This window comes from Mauremys mutica, chromosome 6 (assembly GCF_020497125.1).
Source record: "Mauremys mutica isolate MM-2020 ecotype Southern chromosome 6, ASM2049712v1, whole genome shotgun sequence".
Taxonomy (NCBI): domain Eukaryota; kingdom Metazoa; phylum Chordata; order Testudines; family Geoemydidae; genus Mauremys; species Mauremys mutica.
The window spans coordinates 65,285,012-65,306,531 of record NC_059077.1 but is presented as its reverse complement, the minus strand read 5'-3'; the positions used below and the strand labels follow the sequence as shown (position 1 = coordinate 65,306,531).

At 39.6% G+C, this 21,520-nt stretch overlaps 1 protein-coding gene across 5 annotated transcripts in view; it reads right to left on the bottom strand.

The window, feature by feature from the left end:
• FER (FER tyrosine kinase) overlaps positions 1–21,520 on the bottom strand; it is a 392,406-nt gene that overhangs the window by 234,228 nt on the left and 136,658 nt on the right. For 3 of the 5 annotated variants that reach the window (XM_045020436.1, XM_045020438.1, XM_045020440.1), the window contains 2 exons: positions 11,006–11,098; positions 1,403–1,606 (listed from right to left, as the gene is read on the bottom strand). In XM_045020436.1, coding sequence (XP_044876371.1) covers positions 1,403–1,606; positions 11,006–11,098 — 297 coding nt within the window. Of the gene's footprint in view, positions 1–1,402; positions 1,607–8,103; positions 8,173–11,005; positions 11,099–21,520 lie in introns of all 5 variants that reach the window. The other 2 variants (XM_045020435.1, XM_045020437.1) reach the window with 1 other exon arrangement.

Here is a 21,520-nt window from a genome sequence, read left to right as displayed (position 1 = left end):
CCTAGTAGAGTATCATCTGAGATATTGCAAGAAACTATAAAGCAACACTAGCTAGGGGTTTAGCAGATGCTTAATATTGATGGGTCAGGGCCAGAGTGCTAAGCACCTTTGGGATTGAGCACACCTTCTTTATACAGAGGTATGCTCAGTTTTAAAGCATTTATTTTCTTATTTAGGATTTGAAGACACTCCAGAATATCACTGGCTATATAAAATTATGGTAAAGTAGTGTTAACGTTTGTGACTAGATTTTCTCCTACTGGAAAACTTCCTGTACATTAACAATAACCAGAATGACACCTTCCTAATCAGTGATCTTCCACAATCTCTCCTTCCTTTATATGGGTCTAATGAAATCATTGGGCCATTAAAATAGACATAATTGAACAAATTGGGGAGTGCAACAGGTAAAAAAAAATTAATTCAAAAGAAAGAAAATAAATGCATTAGCTAAAGTGGTTTTTAGGACAAACTGCCCAAATTCACCATTTTTTCCATAAATAATATTCATATAAGAATAACGGAAGAAATCTTGTTCCTTCCTCCACAACAGCAACCTTCTACAGAACTTTTGTGGTTCTGCTCAGCTAAAGAGAACAGGATTCCTGTAGGGTGTGCCCAGCTTCTAGGCAGCACAGATCTCAATTCACAGCAGCACATAGGAGACAGAACAAATCTTTTGCTATGTGAACTTTCCCATCCACAAGGAGGCTACTGTGGCTCTGGAGTTTATTTAACCTTCTCCTATGGTTTGTTAGGCTGTTTTTGTTTATTTTTCCTTTTTCAAACTCAAAAATACCTAAGACAATTTCCATAAACTGTACAAAAGATTGGTCTTAGAACAGAGATCACCCATGGAAAATTTCAGCCCCAAGAGTGAATGTTTCAGAAAATTATGAGCACGTGAAAAGAGGGCTGGGGTTACACTGAAATTGCTTTGGAATCTGAGCTATCATACCATTATCGAGCACTAACTATTAAAAAAGCAGTGGGGGAATAAAAAAAAATTATTGTACATATATAATACATTTAAATTAGTAGTTTAAATGTCTGAAGTTATATTTACAGAAGTAATTTTCTGCTTTCTAATAGGGAAGAAAAAACATGCAATAACTTCACACCTTGCTTTTATTCTTAAAAATATTTGACTAACATTGTTTTTTAAAATTTCAGCACCTAACTCAACATGGGAAACCAGAGATTACCATATTTTTTAACAGATTTCATACTGGCCTTTCCATATGAGAAGGCTAACAACCTACTTCATAGTAAATCTTCTCACATAGTTTTATCCGTAGTAAATAATGTATTTTATTCTGAACTACTTATCTGAAATAATTCTTCAGTTAAATACAAGCTGCCTGACATGAAATAAACATTCAGTACTACATCAGAGACGTACATCAGCATATTGTATGATAAAGTGTCTCCGTTGTCCATCTGAAAACACAGAAAGGACATATTCACCAGGTTTCCCGTGGCTCTCTCGCACCAGGAAGTCTCCTTGCTGCTTTAACAGCTCCTGGGCTTCTATTCGTGGAATTGCACCATGATACCAATCTTGCTCAGCCAATGGTTTCTCGCTGGTTGATATTACATCAAAGAACTTTAAAAAATATAAAGGAAAAGAAGTTAGCAAACTGTAACCCATTTTATGTTTTCTCTTTTCATTAAATTCATGATAGACTGTGACAAACACTTTCACACTTCTCTCTAATTGTCTATTTAATACACCTATTCTCAGAATCAAAATGAACTGAACAACTTTTTTAAACATAGAGGCATATGTATATATGAAAGCTCAGCACAGATTTCTGAAAATACAGATGACAGGAATATCAATAGTACTACCAAGGCAATTTCATTTTTACTTTTAAAAAAACCCTCTTTCTTGGCTGAATTATCTTTCTCACTCTCAAACTTGCTTGAAATGCTCTTAACCTTTGAAATGAACTATTTCCTTACCCAATGAGAAAGAGGTTAGGAATTTATGAGACATTATGGGTGGAATTTTCAAAAGCACTGATTTTTATTCCCCCCCCCCCCCCCGACAAAAGCTTGTAACCAAGTAGCAGCATTAGGAACCAAGTTTTTCTAGCAGTTTAGCAGTCTCTCAGCATATGCGCAGTGTGCCCAGCCATTTGATAGCATCGTCATCAGCCAGGTGAAGAGACGGTAGTAATTTAGTATTTGTATTGAAATTGAACACAAAGGCCTACCCTCATTGTACTTGTGAACTTAACTGAGAATTCTGAGGTAAGACACACAATAATTATTATTTTTTATAGATTGCAACTGGAATATGACGAGCTTTTTTAATATTTATCTTTGTAATTTATGTATGTATTTATTTAATATATGCTAGAATAGGTCGTTGTTGGTTTTACAAAAAAGTTTAGTTTTCAGTAATCAGGTCAGATCTATTTGTTAGGGCTAGACAGTGCAACTCCATGTTGGTGAGCACTTACACGAGCAGTCCCAATGAAATCATGCAAGTACTCGCTATTACAAGGTGGGCTGTTTGTTTTAAATTAGGAACTCCATTTTGTTTTGTGTGTGGAACATATGTCTAAACTTGCCAAGGAAAGCCCTGCCCTGGAAGGGTGTCTGACACCTTGCTGAAAGACCATCATGGAGAGTCATCTAGAGCTATCAACTCTGAAAGTCTCAACTACTTACCCATGAGCATGGAACAATGATTTTTCTACACACAGGGCTGCACGCAGGACAGGGGAAGGGGCCTGAATCAACCCAGTGGAGGATATGGGAAGGAGAGAGCACAACCACTTCAGAGGGGGTACTGCTCTGTGCAGGATGCCAACCATCCCCACATATAAAGAGATCTTGCTGGAGATAGAGGGTAAACAAGATGGACTGTGTCAGCCTGAAATGCTGACAAACATCAAACTCACAGAAGGGGCAAGATCAGAAATGGGAAGGGTGCATTCGCAGGAATTTTTGTTGTTGTCAAAGATGTGCAATTTTAAAGTAATCTTAGAGTAAAGTTTCTGCAGCTAAGAAATAAAGTCCTTTGCTAAGCACGTGTTCCCTTGCCTTCCTGCCATGTTGTCCCAAAAAGGGTTAAACTAGAAGTCCAGAATGCCCGCAACCTAGGTGGAGTTCTAGGGAAGTGCACCTGGGAAGGCTTGAAAGGTTCAGGAACTAATCTTGGGATCTAGGGTGGCTGCAGTCACAGTGCCTCAGAAGGGCTGAGCCTGGGAATATGTCCTATCGACCTAGAGCTAGAAACAATTACTAGTCTCTACCCAGACAGTTTAGAAGGATGTGAGACCCAGCAATTAGGTCCATTCACAAGAGATTGGAGATTGTAGAGAGGGGAAGGTAGCCAGGTTGTAAGGCTTACCGCATGAGTAAGGGTGACACAATCTAGCCTTTAGTGAATAGAGGGTGAATTTGTCACTCAACTCTGTTTGCTAATAGGTCCTTTACAAAAAAGAAGAATACAGCAATACTTCCCAGAATATCATATTTTCTTCCTAATTTTTAATATTTCCATTCAAAATCAGTTAAAACCCAAGATCAAATTTCTCCATCATTATTAAAATTCAATAATACTGAAGATATTCTCCATTGAAATTACCTACATATAAAATAAACTTTTCAAATTACAAAGAAAAAATGTCTTATAAAAGGTTAAATTAGTTCAGTTTTTGTGAAAGATGCTGGGATTGAGAGCCCAATAGATTGAGACCTCACTGAATGTTCACAGAAAAGTTTCAGGATAGTTTCAAGGCAACAAAATCTTCCGCACATCACCTCAGTGCTACTCTGGAGAGAACTTCTCTAGTGGTATAAGATAGGGAGGTTTCAATACATAATCAGTTCATGGCCTTCCTGCTGAAATGTGCAACAAAAAGTGCCATTTGTGATGGACTCTGTAATGTGGACACTAGTTCACTAAGAAGGAAACAGACTAAGCCACACAGCTCAGTTTATAGAACACAAACAAGCCAGTCATCAGATGGTAACAGTTTCTCACGTCCAACCTGCATCATGTCTGAACCAATGTCCAGGACTGTACCATTACCTGTCCCCAGCATAAAATATCCTAAGAGTACTTCTTTGAAATAGAGAAGATTTAGGGGAAAGAAAATGGGAGCAGGTTAAGCTCCCCCACCCCCCCACCAAGAACTTGCTTTGTACTTAGATAACATTTAGAAAAACTGTTTAAATTGAGTTAAAACTTTATTGGGAAGGCTTTGTCAGGTGTTTCTCTCAAATTTCACATGATGGTTTTTTATTCATTCTGTGGTCATTTTAGCTGAAGCAAGAATTATCAATTAAGTATTTCTTCACAGCAAATAAATGAAATCTAAATCAATAAATGATGTTGATTTGTATGTTATATAAATTATATAACTTCTGCATGAACGAACCCCCTCACTCTGAATAATGGTATTGTATAAATTAAAGTACTATGTTTTAAATAAATAGGATATATGATCATTTGCACTTCAAAATTGCTATTTAGGGGAATATGGTTACAGCCAAGAAACAGTATCAAAGAAAGATGTATAATCATTTTGACATTAATTGCAAATGAATTTATCAATTTCTAAAACACTAGATTTCTACTACATTTTAGAGTTAGAAGAAAATTTTGCAGGATTTAATATGAATAGTTCAAACACAAAATATTGCCCTTTTAAAGAAGGTAATTTCTGTTTCACTATTTTACAATTCCTATCTGTTTTTCTTATACAATGTTTAATGTAAAATATCAGGAGGTAGCCGTGTTAGTCTGTATCCACAAAAACAACAAGGAGTACGGTGGCACTTTAAAAACTAACAGATTTATTTGGGCATAAGCTTACTCCATGCATCTGAAGAAGTGAGGTTTTTTACCCATGAAAGCTTATGCCCAAATAACTCTGTTAGTCTTTAAGGTGCCACAAGACTCCTTGTTGTTACTGTAAAATAAGACTTTAAGAAACGTTCAATTGCTTGATAATACAAATTAGACACTGTTTTTTTGTTTTTTTTTAGGGATGAAGATGTCTCTCTGTCTGTATCTGAGACTGACACATATAGTTTTTCTCCCCCCTCTTTCTTTATCTAATGGAGGAATCCAAATATTTAAATGGGAAGGTTTTATTTCTAAGTTTCTTTTACTAACCAAATTAACAATCACCATAAAATTAAATGGTATTTGAAATAAACTGAAATGTATCATCCACATTAACATGAAGTAATTTATTTCTATTAATTATTCTCTCTCTGCCTCTCTCTCTTCTTTCTTCCCTTCAGGGATTTCTGTGGTTCACCATACCTTATCTTGGGCTTTGGGGGGTGGTTCCCTCTTATTCCCCTTCACTCTCCCCTTATGTGTCGACCAATCTCCTCTTTCTCCCTTATGGATCCTCCCCTCCTTTCCACTTTCATCTGAACTTAATATGAAGTTGTAATACATTTTACTCTAACAACAGCATGTGAAATTAGCTCTCAAGCAGCTGCTTACTGAAATGTAGAGCAAAAGTTTTCTGACTTGGCATTTTTTTTTAAATGAAGATTTCCCAACCCCATTATCTGTGAAGAGACTGAGCAACAAGCTGTCTCTGAAAAAAACAAAACCTAACTCCCTGACTTTCAGTGCAACACCACATTAAGGTTGTTGATAAATGTGTGCTCTTATAAACATAGCAACCCACCACTCACACACATACCTCAATGATACTCTATTACTTAATAATGAACATTTGTTCTATTTTCTCACATATAATTAGCTGAAACTTGTTGTACTGCTTTTATTCTGTGGTCTTTAAGCAATGAAAATTTATATATTTTTTAATAGGCAGATATTTTAATTCTCCCCTGAAGAAAGGGAATGGCATACTCTTGGATTAGTAAAAAGAAACAAATAAATTTAGGTTGATCCTTTTAGAATTTTCCCTCTGGCACCTTTCTTAACCTAAACAGCATAATTCTTACACTGCCATTAGACACATTCAAATGTAATTTGCTAGTTCTTTTGCAAGGCAATACGGTATATGAATCCAATAGCTACTTCAGGGCAAGGGAACCAAAAATGCAAAGAAGCAACAGCATTTTACAAAACATTACATATTAAAGCAAAAGTACATAAACCACAAAAATGTAAGATAACAGTGATACAAACAAAATTTGAAAAATATTTTATAACCGGAAATAGTTGAATTTGGTAAGGACAACAACCCATTGTATAAACACTATTACCGAGTTGATTTAAAAAAAACCAACAAAAAAACCCAACAACAGTCAGAAACCAGGAAACACCATTACTATCATCACAACTGTCATATCTGCAAAAAGTACAAAATTTCTCAGGGGAAAAAAACAATGCATTTAATCTGAGGGGCAGCAGGGCCTATTTCCAGGTACAGTTCGTTCACACACTGGTCCACATAGGACAGTGTCCTATCAGGGACTAAAACACAGGGTTAAAATGTGAGAAGTAAGGGTTTACCTACTAATTTTTGTTTTCCTACCTCAGATCATTAAACTTTATAATACTGCTCTTTTCACTTATGGATTCCTGACTTGGTTTTAGTCTGACAAAAGCCATTAAGTCTGAGAGGATTTTTTTTAATTTTATTTATTTTTGAGTCTCTAGCTCTTCTCTTTTCCATATTCTCTGTCTTACTCTTCCTACTTCATAGGGCTTTGAGCTTTTCTCGGTTTTCCTTTCACCCTCTCTACTTTTCCCCCCTATACTCCATCTCTATCCCTTCCTCATCCTTTTCTTTTCCATCTGTAGAGCACTACACCAGAAAAGCTGTGAAATTCTGGCTTTGGTTTCATAAGAGAGTTGCCTTGTCACACAATGGTGACTCTCCTTTCTTCCAGCTGCTAAATTCTTTTAAAAACAACTAAGAAAAATACATTAAATGCTTTTCTAAGGGTACGTCTACACTACCTGCCAGATCAGAGGGTAGTGATCGATCTATCAGGGATGATATATCACATCTAGTGTAGATGCAATAAATCGATCCCCAATCGCTCTACCGTCAACTCCTGTACTCCACAGCGGCGAGAGGTGGAAGCGGAGTCAATGGGAGAGCAGTGGCAGCTGACCCCGCGCCGTGAGGATGCGAGGTAAGTCAACCTAAGATACATCGACTTCAGCTATGCTATTCTCGTAGTTGAAGCTGCGTATCTTAGGTCGATCTCCCCCCTCCCCCCAGTGTAGACCAGGCCTAATACTGAAGAAACAATTGTTGTTGTCACAGTTATGTGCTTTCAAATGGCAGGAGAAGTGGTCTGTATGACAGTAAATGGCAGGGGAGCTATCCAGCAGACAGCGGCCCATGGCAGCAGATCTACAGTTGAATCCTCAGCTGTATCCAGTAAGTAGTTTGTGGCTCCTCTATTCTGGGGCTATTCCACCATTCGTATCTTCACCATAGTTTGGAGAAGCCTTCAAGCTCTCTAATGTGCATTAGGATTAAAAGAGTATGTCTACAATGCAGCCGGGAGGTGTGATTCCCAATGTGGGTAGACAGACTCGTGCTAGCTCTGCTCAAGTTGGCATGCAACATCCACGCTGATATTTTAGTGTGCTAATTTGAGCAATGCTACCGTGAGTCTGTCTACCTATGCTAGGAGTCACACCTTCCAACTGCAGTGTAGACATATTCTAACTCCAAGAGGCTATTACATTGACTGAGTTTTCTGGAATACAGAACAATCTGACCAAGGCCCCACATACTTGCTATACTGCTGTGCCAGGGGAAATCGGAAAGAGTTGCAAAGGGCTTATACACCATCTCCACACAAGCCAAGAATTACCCCATGCTGAAAGAATCCTCACTTGCCTACTTCAAGCAACTTTCTGGCCTCTTTGCAATACCATCACTCAGAGTCCCATTCTAAATGGTATTGTATCTTTTCTCTATTGGCAGCAGCACTACTAGCAATTCCCAAATGTTCTGTGATAAAAGCTCAGCCAAGCATCCCTTAAGGCTTCAGAGTAGAATACTAAATAAGAGACTTTTAATCACCTGTATCCCCTCCTTCTTTTGTCTATCAGAGACTAGGCAAACCACATGGATAAAGACCTTGAGAACTATAAGACATCTAAATACTAACAAATGCATGATAATTAACCTGAGCTTTACTAAACTCCTGGGTGTTTGAGGAAGTACAAGGTTTCTCTGCTACTTTCTCCGGAGGGCACTAAAAAAAAATAAAAGGTTTTCTTCGGTTATGCATGACAGTAACTATATTTCCCTCTCACTAACTGTGGATATTTACTATTATGATAATACTGCATTTAAACCAAGATGTTTTGTTTGTTTGTTTGTTTGTATTTGCTTATAGTTTGTCAAAACATTGAAAATGTTATTGAAAATGTTGAAATGATATTTTAACTGGAGATATACTCTGTAATGGAATCAACACCAATGTTCTTCAAATTTTACTTCTACATGCTTTATTATTTATGCACATTATTTAAAAATATTTGTATGGCTTTTAGTTTAAAAGAATTATATTATATTATTGTATAACACATCTGGCATATTATATATCATAATATACTTGACTGATTTGTAATATACCTGGAATACTTGGAAAAATGCACAGCGAGTTTGAAATGCCAATATTCTAACAGTTAATCTTCACGTCAAGAAGCAGTGCCAAATAGAGGGCAGCAAGAAAAAGATTAATGGCTAGTAGCTAGTTACTGTGTCAGTTAGCTACAAAATCAAAAAGGAAATTGTACCCATGCATATATATGGTAACCATTACTAAAAGGTTGCATTACATCATTAACTCATCACAACACATGACAAAAATACTTAAAGAGTGCAGGTGAATGGGTGATATGTTCTAATTTAGTAGGTCACTTATGTAATTAGATACAGAACATATACTAGGATATTGCCCTTCTCTGGAATTTTGTTACGGTTCTTCATAGACCTGCCCTTCTCTACTCCTCTCCCTCCTCACTCACTCACCAAGCATCCTCTTCTCTGTCCATTCACACAATATTGTGACTAATTGGCACAAGAGCCTTCTCTGCAGCTCCAGCCATTTGGAACTGACTTCCGGTACCTCCCAGCCTCCATGGGCCTCATTCTGATCTTACTTACACCAACATAATTCAACTGACATAAGTGTAGTTACTCCTGATTTACACTGATAAAGATCAGACTCAAGTCCATAGATTCTCTTGTTAAATCCTGATTCCACTGAAACCAACAGAAGTTTTGCCATTAACTTCAATGGAGACAGGTTTCACTCTCAATTTCACTTCAAAATGCATTTACAATCTTAGTTTCTCTCTTTCTTTTTATTTATTATTTCATTCTCTAAAATGGTTTGGGATACACTTTTTATGGATCATGCCATAAAAAATAAAGTTGTATTGAATTATACTGATACGAATCAGGCAAAGGCAGTGGAATATCTATAGAAAGGCTGGAGGGCAACACAGATTTTCCAGAGTATCTTACTGTAATTATGAACATATGAAAAATATTGTATTGTTATACCAATTTCAACAGCTCTATATCTTAAAAACATGATTAATCATACAATGTACATACTTCATCTCTTTTTTGTAAAGATTTGTTCCCTTTAAGTGCAGTGCTGATCCAGTACAGCTTTAGATGTTCAAGCAATGCAACTTGTCTACATTACAGATTATGTTGGCATAATTTATGTCACCCAGTGGTGTGAATAAGACACCCCCCTGAGCGACGTAACTTACACCGACCTAAGCGCTGGTGTGGCCAATGCTATGGTGGCAGAAAAGCTGTGTCCCGCCAGCATAAAGCATCTTCACCAGACGTACTACAGCAGTGCGGCTGTGCCGCTTCTAGTGTAGACTAGCCCTCACTCTCAAGGAGTTTTTTCCACTATTGAGCCTAAAATATTAAGCATCTCATTACTGCTATTTATAGCATTATTTGGACCACCCTACATAATTCCTCCTCTTTATTACGATTTATACTCTTCAAATACATATAGACATTATGTCACCTCTCCCACACATCTATTTCAATTATTTTTAGCTAAACTACATCTTACATGGTTGCTTGGTAGTGATGCAATACTGACTATTGAGAAGGCCCATTTATACCACACCTCTCTTTCTCAAGAAGTTTCCTTTTGGGCTGAAACTTCAGGTGACGGACCTTACCCAAAAGATGCATTTTTTTGGAAGTTCTAGTGAGGTTTGTTTGGGCCTTCTTTGAGTTTTTGGAGCAATAACTTGCCCTTCGCCAGATGTGAGCGCTCAGCTAAGTTTTGGAAGGGAAATGTTTTTAAAATAAAGTTAGACATCTAAGTGAAATGTATGTAATTCAGCATTTTCTCTAAGTTTTTTAGTGTATGCTTCAAAATAGACCAGCAAGCATCACACAACTTGTTTTTCTTTTCCTCCTCTTATTTTTATTTTTTTAAACTGTCTTAATGCATCCGGATCTCAAAAGACTTCCTTTGTTGCTTAGGGGCCTGCTTCAAAGCCTATTTAAATAAATGCAAAGACACCCATTGGCTTAAAGGGACTGTGGATCAGGCACTAGAACACCACATGTCCCAAAGAGTGCCTCAAAAATCAGCGCATAAGTCAAAGAGCTCCTTCATGCATCAATATCCCTAAGAACTGTTTTTAGTAAGGGGTGTAAATGCATTGAGGTGGCATGTAAGGGATGCACTATACCACCAGATTCACCAAGAAACACCACAATCAGTCACTGTCAATCAGTCAATAAATTAATGCTTTACAAAAATGAACTTTTTCTGGTATGACAATGACCCTGGAGCAATGGAAGAGATATTTGATACATATTTTGCTAGAGTGCACTAAATAAAAATAGTTCTGCCTCATACTGTTATTTCATGGTATTATCATGTCTACTCACCAGTCAGAATTTAGGATTTTCTAATGCTATTTTAATATAATATTTTCCATGTAGGTTGAAGTGTGTTGTACTGTTAAAAAGAATCCTATCTGAGTTGCAAAAGCAGGACAATGTAACACTCCATTGTCAATACTACTTACTGATGAAGAGCCCAGCATGGATTTTGGAGATCTTATCATTCCAGCGATGGAGTGACGAATAGTATCAAACCTGGACACCTTATCCTTCTTATCCTAGGTTGGGAGGGAAAAAAGAATATCAGCAACAAAAATAAACTACACAACACAGATTTCTGAGTATTTATAATCTGATGTACTTTTTCTGTTTTGGTTAAATATAAACTGATATAAACTAGCATAGCTGCACAAATGTCAGAGTTATGCCAATTTACATCAGCTGAGGATCTAGCCCAAATTGTATAATATTAAATACAGAAGTTTTGAGTAATTATTTTAAAATAAAATTACCGTCAACCATGCAACAGATCTAAAATTCTGTAATAGTACAGTCAGGTCTCACCTATTTCTTTAGTTGCCGTAGGGTAGGTAATTTTTGAATAGGACAATTTTTTTTAAAAAGAATAGAACACCAAACTCTGCAAGTAGCTTTTTTGTATGTATCTAACTCAATTTTTACCTTCCTTTATTATCCCTTTCTGCTCTGTACAGCACTTAGTGCAGCCTGAGGTGCACACAGAACAAAGGTGTGGAATAGATACCAAAAACGGGAAGAAAAAGTGACAAATCGGGGAGGAGGATGTGGGAAATGGGTGGAGAGTGTCCATCCAGTACACTGAATAAAGTATGAGTCCTGCAGAAAAGTGGCTCTCAGCCTTTCCAGATCAGGCGTCTGATTTGTCTTGTGTACCTCAAGTTTCACCTCACTTAAAAATTACTTGCTTACAAAATCAGACATAAAAATACACAAGTGTTATTGCTGAAAAATTGCTGACTTTCTCATTTTTACCATATAATTATAAAATAAATCAACTGGAATATAAATATTGTACTTATATTTCATAGTATATAGAGAGCAGTATAATCAAGTAATTGTCTGTATGAATTTTTAGTTTGCTATTGCTTTTTATGTAGCCTGTTGTAAAACTAGGCAAATATTTAAATGAGCTGATGTACCCCCCTGGAAGATCTCTGCGTACCCCCTGCTGTAGAACAAGTAGTATGCTGTAATGTAACTAAAGACCGTATTATAATGCATATGCAGAAGGGGACCCAATTAAGGTAACATGGACTGTTTTAATGCTGGCATTTCCTGAGTGCTTGTCTTTTCAACTTTTATATTTTTTTTAAGGTAGGAAACTTCATACCAAAAAACCCCAAGTCTTTTAAAAGAAAACTGGAAAAACAGAAATTCCAACATATAGAACCATACTAATCAGCACATCAGCAGGGTCTGAATCTAGGAACTTTAAATCTCAACACAGAGCTCCATCACTTGAGCTAAAGGAGTAAAGGATAGCAGAAGCATGGATTGAGATTTGGGGGGGTGGTGGGAGAATATAGAAGGTACTGTACCCCCCCCCCCACCAAAACTATTTATCAGATGTTTTCAAACTGTGGGGTGTGCCCACCTAGGGGGGTGCAGAGGAACATTCGGGGGAGCAAGCAGCAATGCCAGGTGGCTCGGGCCAGCCCCACACAGCAGGGCTCAGGGAGGGAGCGCCATCTCCACTCCTAACTCACTCATTAAGTATACTGTAATTTAAGTATCACTAACAATCAGTAAATCCAGAAGTTAGGACTATACCTATTATTAATAATAGTAAGCCCCATGACCCCAAATATTAAAGCCAAACTGCACCTATGAGCAGAAGTAGGCTATTATCGTCTATATCGACCAACCACTAGAGAAGTATGTGATGCACACTTTGCTAGCAGCATACACAACTATTTACTAGACAACAGTGAAACATCAAGATCACAGGCGGAGGGTAAAAATATTGCTTGGAGAGGCTGGGTCCGGCTCTATCCCGGCCCAGCATGGAGTGGAGATCTGAGGGAGAGAGGGTTTGGAGACCAAGACAGTCCCACATTAACCCCAGATAGCAATGGCTCCTGTCTCACAGAGGTTGCGGACTGAGTCTGCCTGGCCCCACATCCACCCCGAGCAGTGGCAGCTCCTGTCCAGGATTTAAAAATAAGTCTGCCGAGTTCTGCACTCACTTTGAGCAGCAGTGGCGCTGCTCCTGTCCTCTGGGTTTGAGCGAGGCCCTGAGGTTGGAGAGTGAACCTACCCAGCCCCACAGTGCTGGGTCTGAAGGATGGGGAGAGAGCCCAGGCAGTTGTGGCTCCATTCTGTCTCTTGGTGCTTCCCTGGGCTCCGCATCCTGCTCCATACTGTTGCCTCTTGTCACTAGGAAGAGACTCAAAGAGCTCACCACAGCATTGCATGACACATGCCAAGGCTTTGCCTTTGCCTGCAAAGGTGAACGTGGGCACCAAGGGATGGGGGCAGCCCAGCAACTGCTGAACTGGCAGGTAGATAAACTTGCTGGGGGGTGGAGGTCTGAGCCCTCTGTATAGGCTGACCAGATAGCAAGTGTAAAAAATCGGGACGGGGGTGGAGGGTAATAGGTGCCTATATACGAAAAAGGCCCCAAAATCTGGACTGTCCCTATAAAATGGGGACATCTGGTCACCCTACCTCTGTACCACTTAGCCCTAGCCACTCGTTACCTATAATCAGGAGTCAGGACTCCTGGGTTCTTTTACTGGTTCTGGTATTACAGACTCATAGACTTTAAGGTCAGAAGGGACCATTATGATCATCTAGTCTGACCTCCTGCACAATGCAGGCCACAGAATCTCACCCACCCACTCCTGTAACAAACCCCTAACCTATGTCTGAGTTATTGAAGTCCTCAAATCGTGGTTTGAAGACCTCAAGCTGCAGAGAATCCTCCAGTAAGTGACCAGTGCCCCATGCTGCAGAGGAAGGCGAAAAACCTCCAGGGCCTCTGCCAATCTGCCCTGGAGGAAAATTCCTTCCTGACCCCAAATATGGCGATCAGTTAAACCTGAGCATGTAGGCAAGACTCACCAGCCAGCACCCAGGAAAAAATTATCTGTAGTAACTCAGATCCCCACCCCATCTAACATCCCATCACAGACCACTGTTTATAGGGGTCTAGCAGTTACAGAAAGAGCAACCAAGCACACAGATTTGGCACATTTATTATGAAGAGCTGCGCAGTTGTGGTTGTCGCTTACATCTGACACGGTTAGAAGAGGGGTTCTCATTCTTGTGCAAACTTTCAGTTATCCTGTCTGTTAAATGGATGGAGTGATAATGATTGCCTCCGAAGGTTAGGCCTTGCTCAATAAGAAATAATCTGAAGTGCACAAAAATCTGAATTCTAGTCAGTGCAAGAGCTGGAACTAGAATTCATGGTCCCTCCTTGGCTCCTTCCATAAGCCAGAATGAGAATGGCAACTGCACTTGTTCTTTTTGCAGCTCAGTCTCTGTTGGGCCAAGGAGAATACTCAGTGCAGATGGAGTGTTAACCGAGCCAATAAAAAACTCTAACAGATCACAAGCTAATAGAAAAGTGTAGATGGTTAAAAACTGGCTAAATCTGAGTGGATTTTCATGAGGCTCACAAGGCACTTCCCTATTCCCAGAACTACTGTCAAATTTCAAATTCTTGCACCACAAAGCAGAGGCACTACAGTGCTTCAAAGATTTTTCCTTATCTGCACTCCGGAAAACAACTAAGCTGTTCTGATTAATCTTTTCTTTCTTATTATATTGAATGTTTTGGTTCTTCCCCAAAAACAGGGAGAACCAAAAGGACAAAAGTACAAAAAAAGTAAAGGAAAGGGAAAGAATGGAAAGAAAAAAGAAAGAAAAAGGGAATAGCAGAGTCACACCTCAGTTTCCGTCTGTCAGGAATTAATCAAAGGTTTCCAAAAACTTAGATCAATTTTTTTCAAATTTGTCTGAAGTCCTTCTTCCCTTAAACATTACCCCTCTCTTTAGCTGCTAGGTCAGCCAAGTCACTGAACCAACTTTCTATCCCGGAGGCAGTTTGCTCTTCCATCTAAGCAATATGAATCGTTTGGCTATTGCTGAATTTTTTCAAAAGAATTCAATTTAAGACAGAAAGCAAGCATGGTAAATTTCAGCCCAACCTGTTAAAATTTGGCAAAGTAAAATACCAACTAAAATAAGAGGCTTGTAAACAAAAGTGTGAGGCAATCCTAACTTCAGCAATGATAGCATCCCCACACAAATGTCAGTAATACCCCCCAAAATTTGTCATGGTCCATCTTTTCTCCCTGACCCTTTAAACAGGGATGATAGGTTGGGTTGGGTAGCAGAATACGTGGGATTCTTTGGAGGAATTTAAATTAAATTGTATTATATCAAAGTATTGGATCTTGAGATAACAGGTCTATTGGGGTTTTTTGAAATTGTCTCAGGGCTTTGGAACTGTAGAAGTTAAAATCTGAAATAACTGAATAAATACATAAACAATTATGCAACTTCAGCTTTTTCTCGAAAGCGTTTTCTAAATGGTCAACAAAATGTAAAACCAATAAGTAAGGTTAAGATTGTGTCACAGGTATTTTTAGTAAAAGCCAGGAACAGGTTGCAGGCAAAAAACAAAAAATCACAGAAACCCATGACCTATTTCTGACTTTTACGAAAAATACCCTGGGGGTAAGGGTGGCCAAACAAACAGTGCTGCTGGGGCTTGAAATGGCTCCAGCCTCACCACTGCTTGTGTGGAAAAGGCTGACCGCAGCTGCTCCAGCCCTAGGGAGATGACCCAACCCCAGTTGCTGCTCTGGTAGCTCGGGAACTGCTGCTCCCGCAGCCCTGGGTCTGGCTGCCAGTCATCTGTTCCGACTGACCACCAGTAAAGATGTTCTGGTCACTGTGCCCCGGCCACTGTTCTGGTGGCCCCAGGACTGACTGCCTGTCAGCTGTTCCGGTGGCTGCCCGCCTGGCTGCTGTTCCATCAGCCCCGAGACTGGCCAACAGTCAGCTATTCCGGCGGCAACTTCTCCAGTAGCCCTGGGGTTGACCTGCTTCAGCCCTGTCCCAGACACAGTCATGGAGGTCCTGGAAAGTCACCGAATCCATGACCTCCATGACAGAATTGTATCCTTACCAATAAGTAAATATTATCTACAGCGAGGTTCTCAAACTGGGGGTCACAACCCCTCAGTGGGTTGTGAGGTTATTACATGGTGGGTCACGAGCTATCAACCTCCACCCCAACCCCACTTGGCCTTCAGCATTTATAATAGTGTTAAATATATAAAAAAGTGTTTTTAATTTATAAGGAGGGGTTGCACTCAAAGGCTTGCTATGTGAAAGGGGTCACCAGTAAAAAAAGTTTGAGACCCAGTGATCTACAATGTATACCCACTATGGAAACTAAGGTACTACTGCAATTCAGCCAGTAGGCAATGCCTATTCTATTTGCTAGTTAAAATAAACAGTTATTCCTTTTACAACAATATTCCGCAGTGTGTCCATAGTTTGCACTATAGCTGCATAAAAACAGAATATCACCAAAAAGAAGAGGTGAAAGTTAAATAATCATGAGACTAATCATGAGGCAGATGGGGAACTTATAAAACAATGTAACTCACACTTGTTCACCACGTGCCCAGTTACTCACAAATAAAACATTTCACTCCTTTTACCAGTCTCATGTCTACAGAATACTGCACGTCATTTTAAGTTACAATCTGATAATACAACAGGTCAATTCTATATGAATGAATTAAATGGCTACTTTAAAAAAATGCTCACTGCATTACCATGGATACAGTACTTAATTTTGCTTACATGCTTGCCAGGGCTTGGGATGATCAGCTCATTTCAAGCAGCTCAGGTAATGACACGATAAAGTGTCTTCTTCTGATAAATGAGTCGTGGGGATTAGCAGTGGCTAAATGACTGCTTCTCATATCAGAGGGGAAAAAACTGCAGGTAACATATGCATTCTGATGAGTTTACCACAAATAAATTCATATAAAGCCTTAATTTTACACTTACAGCAGATTTTCTAAAGACAACCACTAGAAAAGCCCTGGCAACATTAAGCTACAAGTAAGGTTCTATCTTTCACTAATGGCTTTCCCTTTGTTCTAAACTCTTTTTGCCCGGGGACCCGAATGAGGCCTGATCTTGTTTCCATAGGGGTATTAAATACACCAGATTCAGTGCAAACAGATGATGACACGTAAAAGTCAAAACGGGAGCAGAGACCTATAGGATCTCTGCTTAATGCACAGCAGCCAGTGACTATGCCATCTGGACTTCAGAACCTGACATCACCAGAGAACCTACACAAGAAACACAAAGAAACAATGCATTTCAGAGCATGAAACTCCTATTAGATAGGACAGATATTAAAATGTAAACTTAAAACGGATCATTTTCTCACATTTGATAAACTGGAGAGGGTTCAGAGAAGAACTACAAGAATGAATAAAGGATAAGAAAACATGTTTTATAGTGACAGAGTCCAGGAGCTCAATCTACTTAGCTTAACAAAGAGAAGGTTACGGGGTGACTTGATTATAGTTTGCATGTATCTACATGTGCAACAAATATTTAGTAATGGAATATTCAATCTAGCAGGAAAAATTATAACATGATCCAATGACTAGAACTTGAAGCTAAACAAGTTTAGACTGCTAATAAGGTGTAAATCTTTAATGGTGAGGATAATCAACCATTGGAACAATTTTTAGAGCACGAGCGGATGTTTTTCTAAAAGATTTGCTCTAGGAATTATTTTGGGGAAGTTCTATGGCCTCTGTTATACAGTAAATTGGACTAGATCAGTAGACCTCTGAACGTATACAAAATTTATATCCATGGATATAAAACGGATATCTGCGGAGCTGCAGGGCTCTACCAGGAACAGCAGTGGTGAAAGCTGTAGCATATCAGGCCACCGCTCACAGGAGCCAGCAGCCTGGGCAGTTCCCCTGGCCTGGCTGTACCGCCCCATTCCTGTCCACTGGGGCGGGCACCATGCTCACCGGCAGCTGTCCCTGGTGAAGCTAGTGTGTGAAAGCAGCTCACACACTCCCAGACACGAGTCCCTTCCACACCACAGTGTCTCTCTCCTGTCTGGCAGTGTGGGAGCCGCTTGCACAGACTAGCATCACCAGGGAAAACTGCCAGTGAGCCTCTTGCCTGCCCCAGTGGACAGAGCTGGGGTGGTACAGCCACACCAGAGGAACTGGATCCTGTGAGTGGTGGCCCGACATCTGCTGCTTTTGCCACTGCAGGTCCTGGTAAAGCCTTGCAACTTTGTGGATATCCGCATCTGCAGATATAAATTTTGTATCCACACAGGGCTCTATAGGTCAGTGGTTCTCAACCTTTTTTCATTTGAAGATCCCTAAAAAATTTCAAATGGAGGTGCAGACCCCTTTGGAAATCTATTGTCTGTATCCATATAGTTGAATTCTGCTCAGTCAGTTTTCAGTCTAAGTCTTTCACGGACCCTTTAGACATAGTCCACAGACTACAGGTTGATAACTACTGGACTAGATGATCACAGTGGTCCCTTCTGGCCTTGGAATGTATGACTATTGCTATGCAGTCTGCAATATTTGTTGTAAGCTAGCCTTTATTTTCCCTCAGCTGCTGCACACCACTTTACAAGAACCTCCTAGAGCCCACAGCCAATAAACCCCATGTATAGAATAACATCATCACAGTTGTGGCTTTTTTTCTTGTCTCCATCAGTTGAAAGAGAAGAAAAAGCCTGCTGAGTTGGCATAAGGGCACAATCAAAAAAATCCTCACATTCTACAGATACTGGTTTATGAATTCAGTCTTTTTAAAATTTCTTAGCACATTCATACTGCTTTTTCCCCAAACTAGTGCACAGAATGTGCATTTTTAACTGATTTAGTTTTGTAATTGCACTCCAGCTGAATGTAATTAATTTAAGAGGTGTAACTGCAATAACCCCTCTCCCCACTATTTTGCACAAAGTTTGCATAGTGAGAAAGACAAATCATAGTGTACAATAAGAACACTGAAATGCAGCTGAAATACACTTTGTGATTAACACAGCATTTCTGAGTGTACTGCTAAGACAGTAATTGTTTAAAAGTGGCTTTCTGTGATAGCAGTAGCACGAGAGCCTACAATATAAAAAATTACAACTGTCTTACCTGATGTTTTCTCTTCTGAAACTGATCAAACTTTCCATCCATTCCTTTCAATGTAAGTCAATATGTTGACTTCTTCAGATTCCTGAGATAGTATAAACTGGTAACAGAGGTTTTGAGGCTATGCTAGGACTTTTCCATCCACCTGACACCTACTTTCAAAAGTGCAGAAATTCTTAACTCTGTACACTGGATTAAAGTTTGCTAGAGGAAGGTCTGTGCAGAATAGAAACTCCATATCTTTATTTTGATAAGACATTTTCCCTCCTTGTAATGTAAGATATTGTGGTTTTCCAACTAACCTAAGAGGTGCTTGTTTTAGAGATAAATTTCTAATTCCAGCAGCATTAGTCTCACTGCTCTCAACTCCTGCAAGTTTATGCTATTGGGGCTTTCTGCCCCAGGGACAATCTTCCACAACTGTGGATTACAGAACTGACAGTGTTATGGTGCCACCAACTGGGAAACACGGAGTCCTGACACTGTTTCCGATTGTATAAACTTCAACCAGACTCCTCCCTCCAGTTTTGGATCTGTGGACTGAGGTACTGAACAGGACCGGAGGGGGCCCCGCAAGGAAGGGGGCCCCTAAAAGTGGCAAAAAAAATGTAAGGTATAACTAGGTAAGTGACATTTATTGACACTATTGCACAATCCATGTCGATTTTATTGACAAAACCGTGAAGTCATTATGATACATCATAATGCTATTGGCTACATCAGTTGTCTGTCGGTCAGTTTCGAATTTTAGTTGGACCCATTCAAAGAATGTGTATTTGCGTTCATAATGGCGGTCGGCGGATAAATGTTATTAATTTAGTTGTTTAATTTTTTATCGTTTCCAACGCAGAAGCGTGCTTTGTGATGTCTAAGAGAACGTATAAGAACGGAGCTAGTAAACGAAAGGCAGCAAAAGATGCCGAGAAGGAACTTGAGAAAATTCCAAAGTTGTCAACGTATTTTGCGCTGCAATCCAACGTACAGGTACAGGCACATGAAACGGACAGCGCTAGCAGCGACGAATCATATCCAGAAGTGCTTCAAGTGAGGTCGAAGGTGAAGCCTGTTGTTCTACCAAACAAACTGTGACAGATATTCCAGCTGCTGCCGGGAAAGAAGTATCTGAATCTGAACCACTGACTGATGATCCAGGAGATTGGCCGTCTATAATATCGGACAGGCAAGTGTGTGACATTGTTGCACGTGGCCCACCGCAGCAGAATGAAAGTTACGAATTTCCATTTAACGAGGAAAGACGGAGGGTCACAAGTACTCATTTCTATCGAACCATGGCAAACGGCGAGAAAATAAGACGTTCATGGTTAATGTACTCAGTTCAGAAAGATGCCATTTTTTGTTTTTGTTGTAAATTATTTGGCACTGGCGACAGACCGCTACGTCATGGAACGTCTGTTGGAAAGCACTGTCAAAAAGTCTTCAGCAGCATGAAACAGGCAAAGGTCATCAAGACTGTATGGTGAAATGGTTTGACCTTCGGTCAGGCATAGTAAACCGTACATCTATTGACCAACTCGAATTGCAGGCTTTTCTGAAAGAAAGAGATTTCTGAAGAAATGTTGTCAAACGCATGGTTGATGTCATTATTTTCTTGTCCGAAAGAAACTTGGCATTTCGAGGAAGTAATGAAAAGCTCGGCGATCCTTCGAATGGCAACTTTTTGGGACAGTTTGAATTGCTTGCAAAGTAGGATACTGTCCTCAGCGAACTTTTGCAGAGGATTAAGAAGGCAGAGACACATGTTCAGTACCTCAGTCCACAGATCCAAAACGAGCTGATTCAACTTGTTGCCAGTAACATTCAAGAGGCCAACATAGCGCAGCTTAAAAAAGCAAAATATTATTCAGTTATATTGGACTGTACTCCCGACGTGTCACATGAAGAACAGATGTCTGTGGTGTTACGCTTTGTTGAATGCAACGGTGAAGATGGTGTCAATATTCATGAAGCGTTTGTTGGTTTTCTTAATGTTCATGATACAACTGGCGAGGGCTTATTGGAAGCTTTTCTTGAAAAGGCAAACAACTTAGGAACAGACATTGCTGACATGAGAGGCCAAGCTTATGATAACGGCACAAATACGAGAGGAAAGAATAAAGGAGTTCAAGCCCGCATGCTAGAAATAAATGACCGTGCCTTGTATGTACCATGTGGAGCTCACACTTGGAATCTTGTGATCTCAAAGTCATCAAAATATGCCGTTGACTTTTTCAGTCTGATTAACAGAATATACGTTATCTTTTCTTTGTCACCTTCACGTTGGGATATACTTCAAGAACATATGCCAATATCTGTTAAAGGGTTATCGGACACTCGTTGGGAGTCGAGAATTGATGCTGTGAAGCCATTGCGTTATCACCTTGAAGAATTGTGCAATGCTTTGTCATCTTTGCGAGAATATGCGCTCGAAAAGAAAGATGGCAATACAGCAACAGAAGCCGGTGCGCTTTTAGACCATGTTACTAC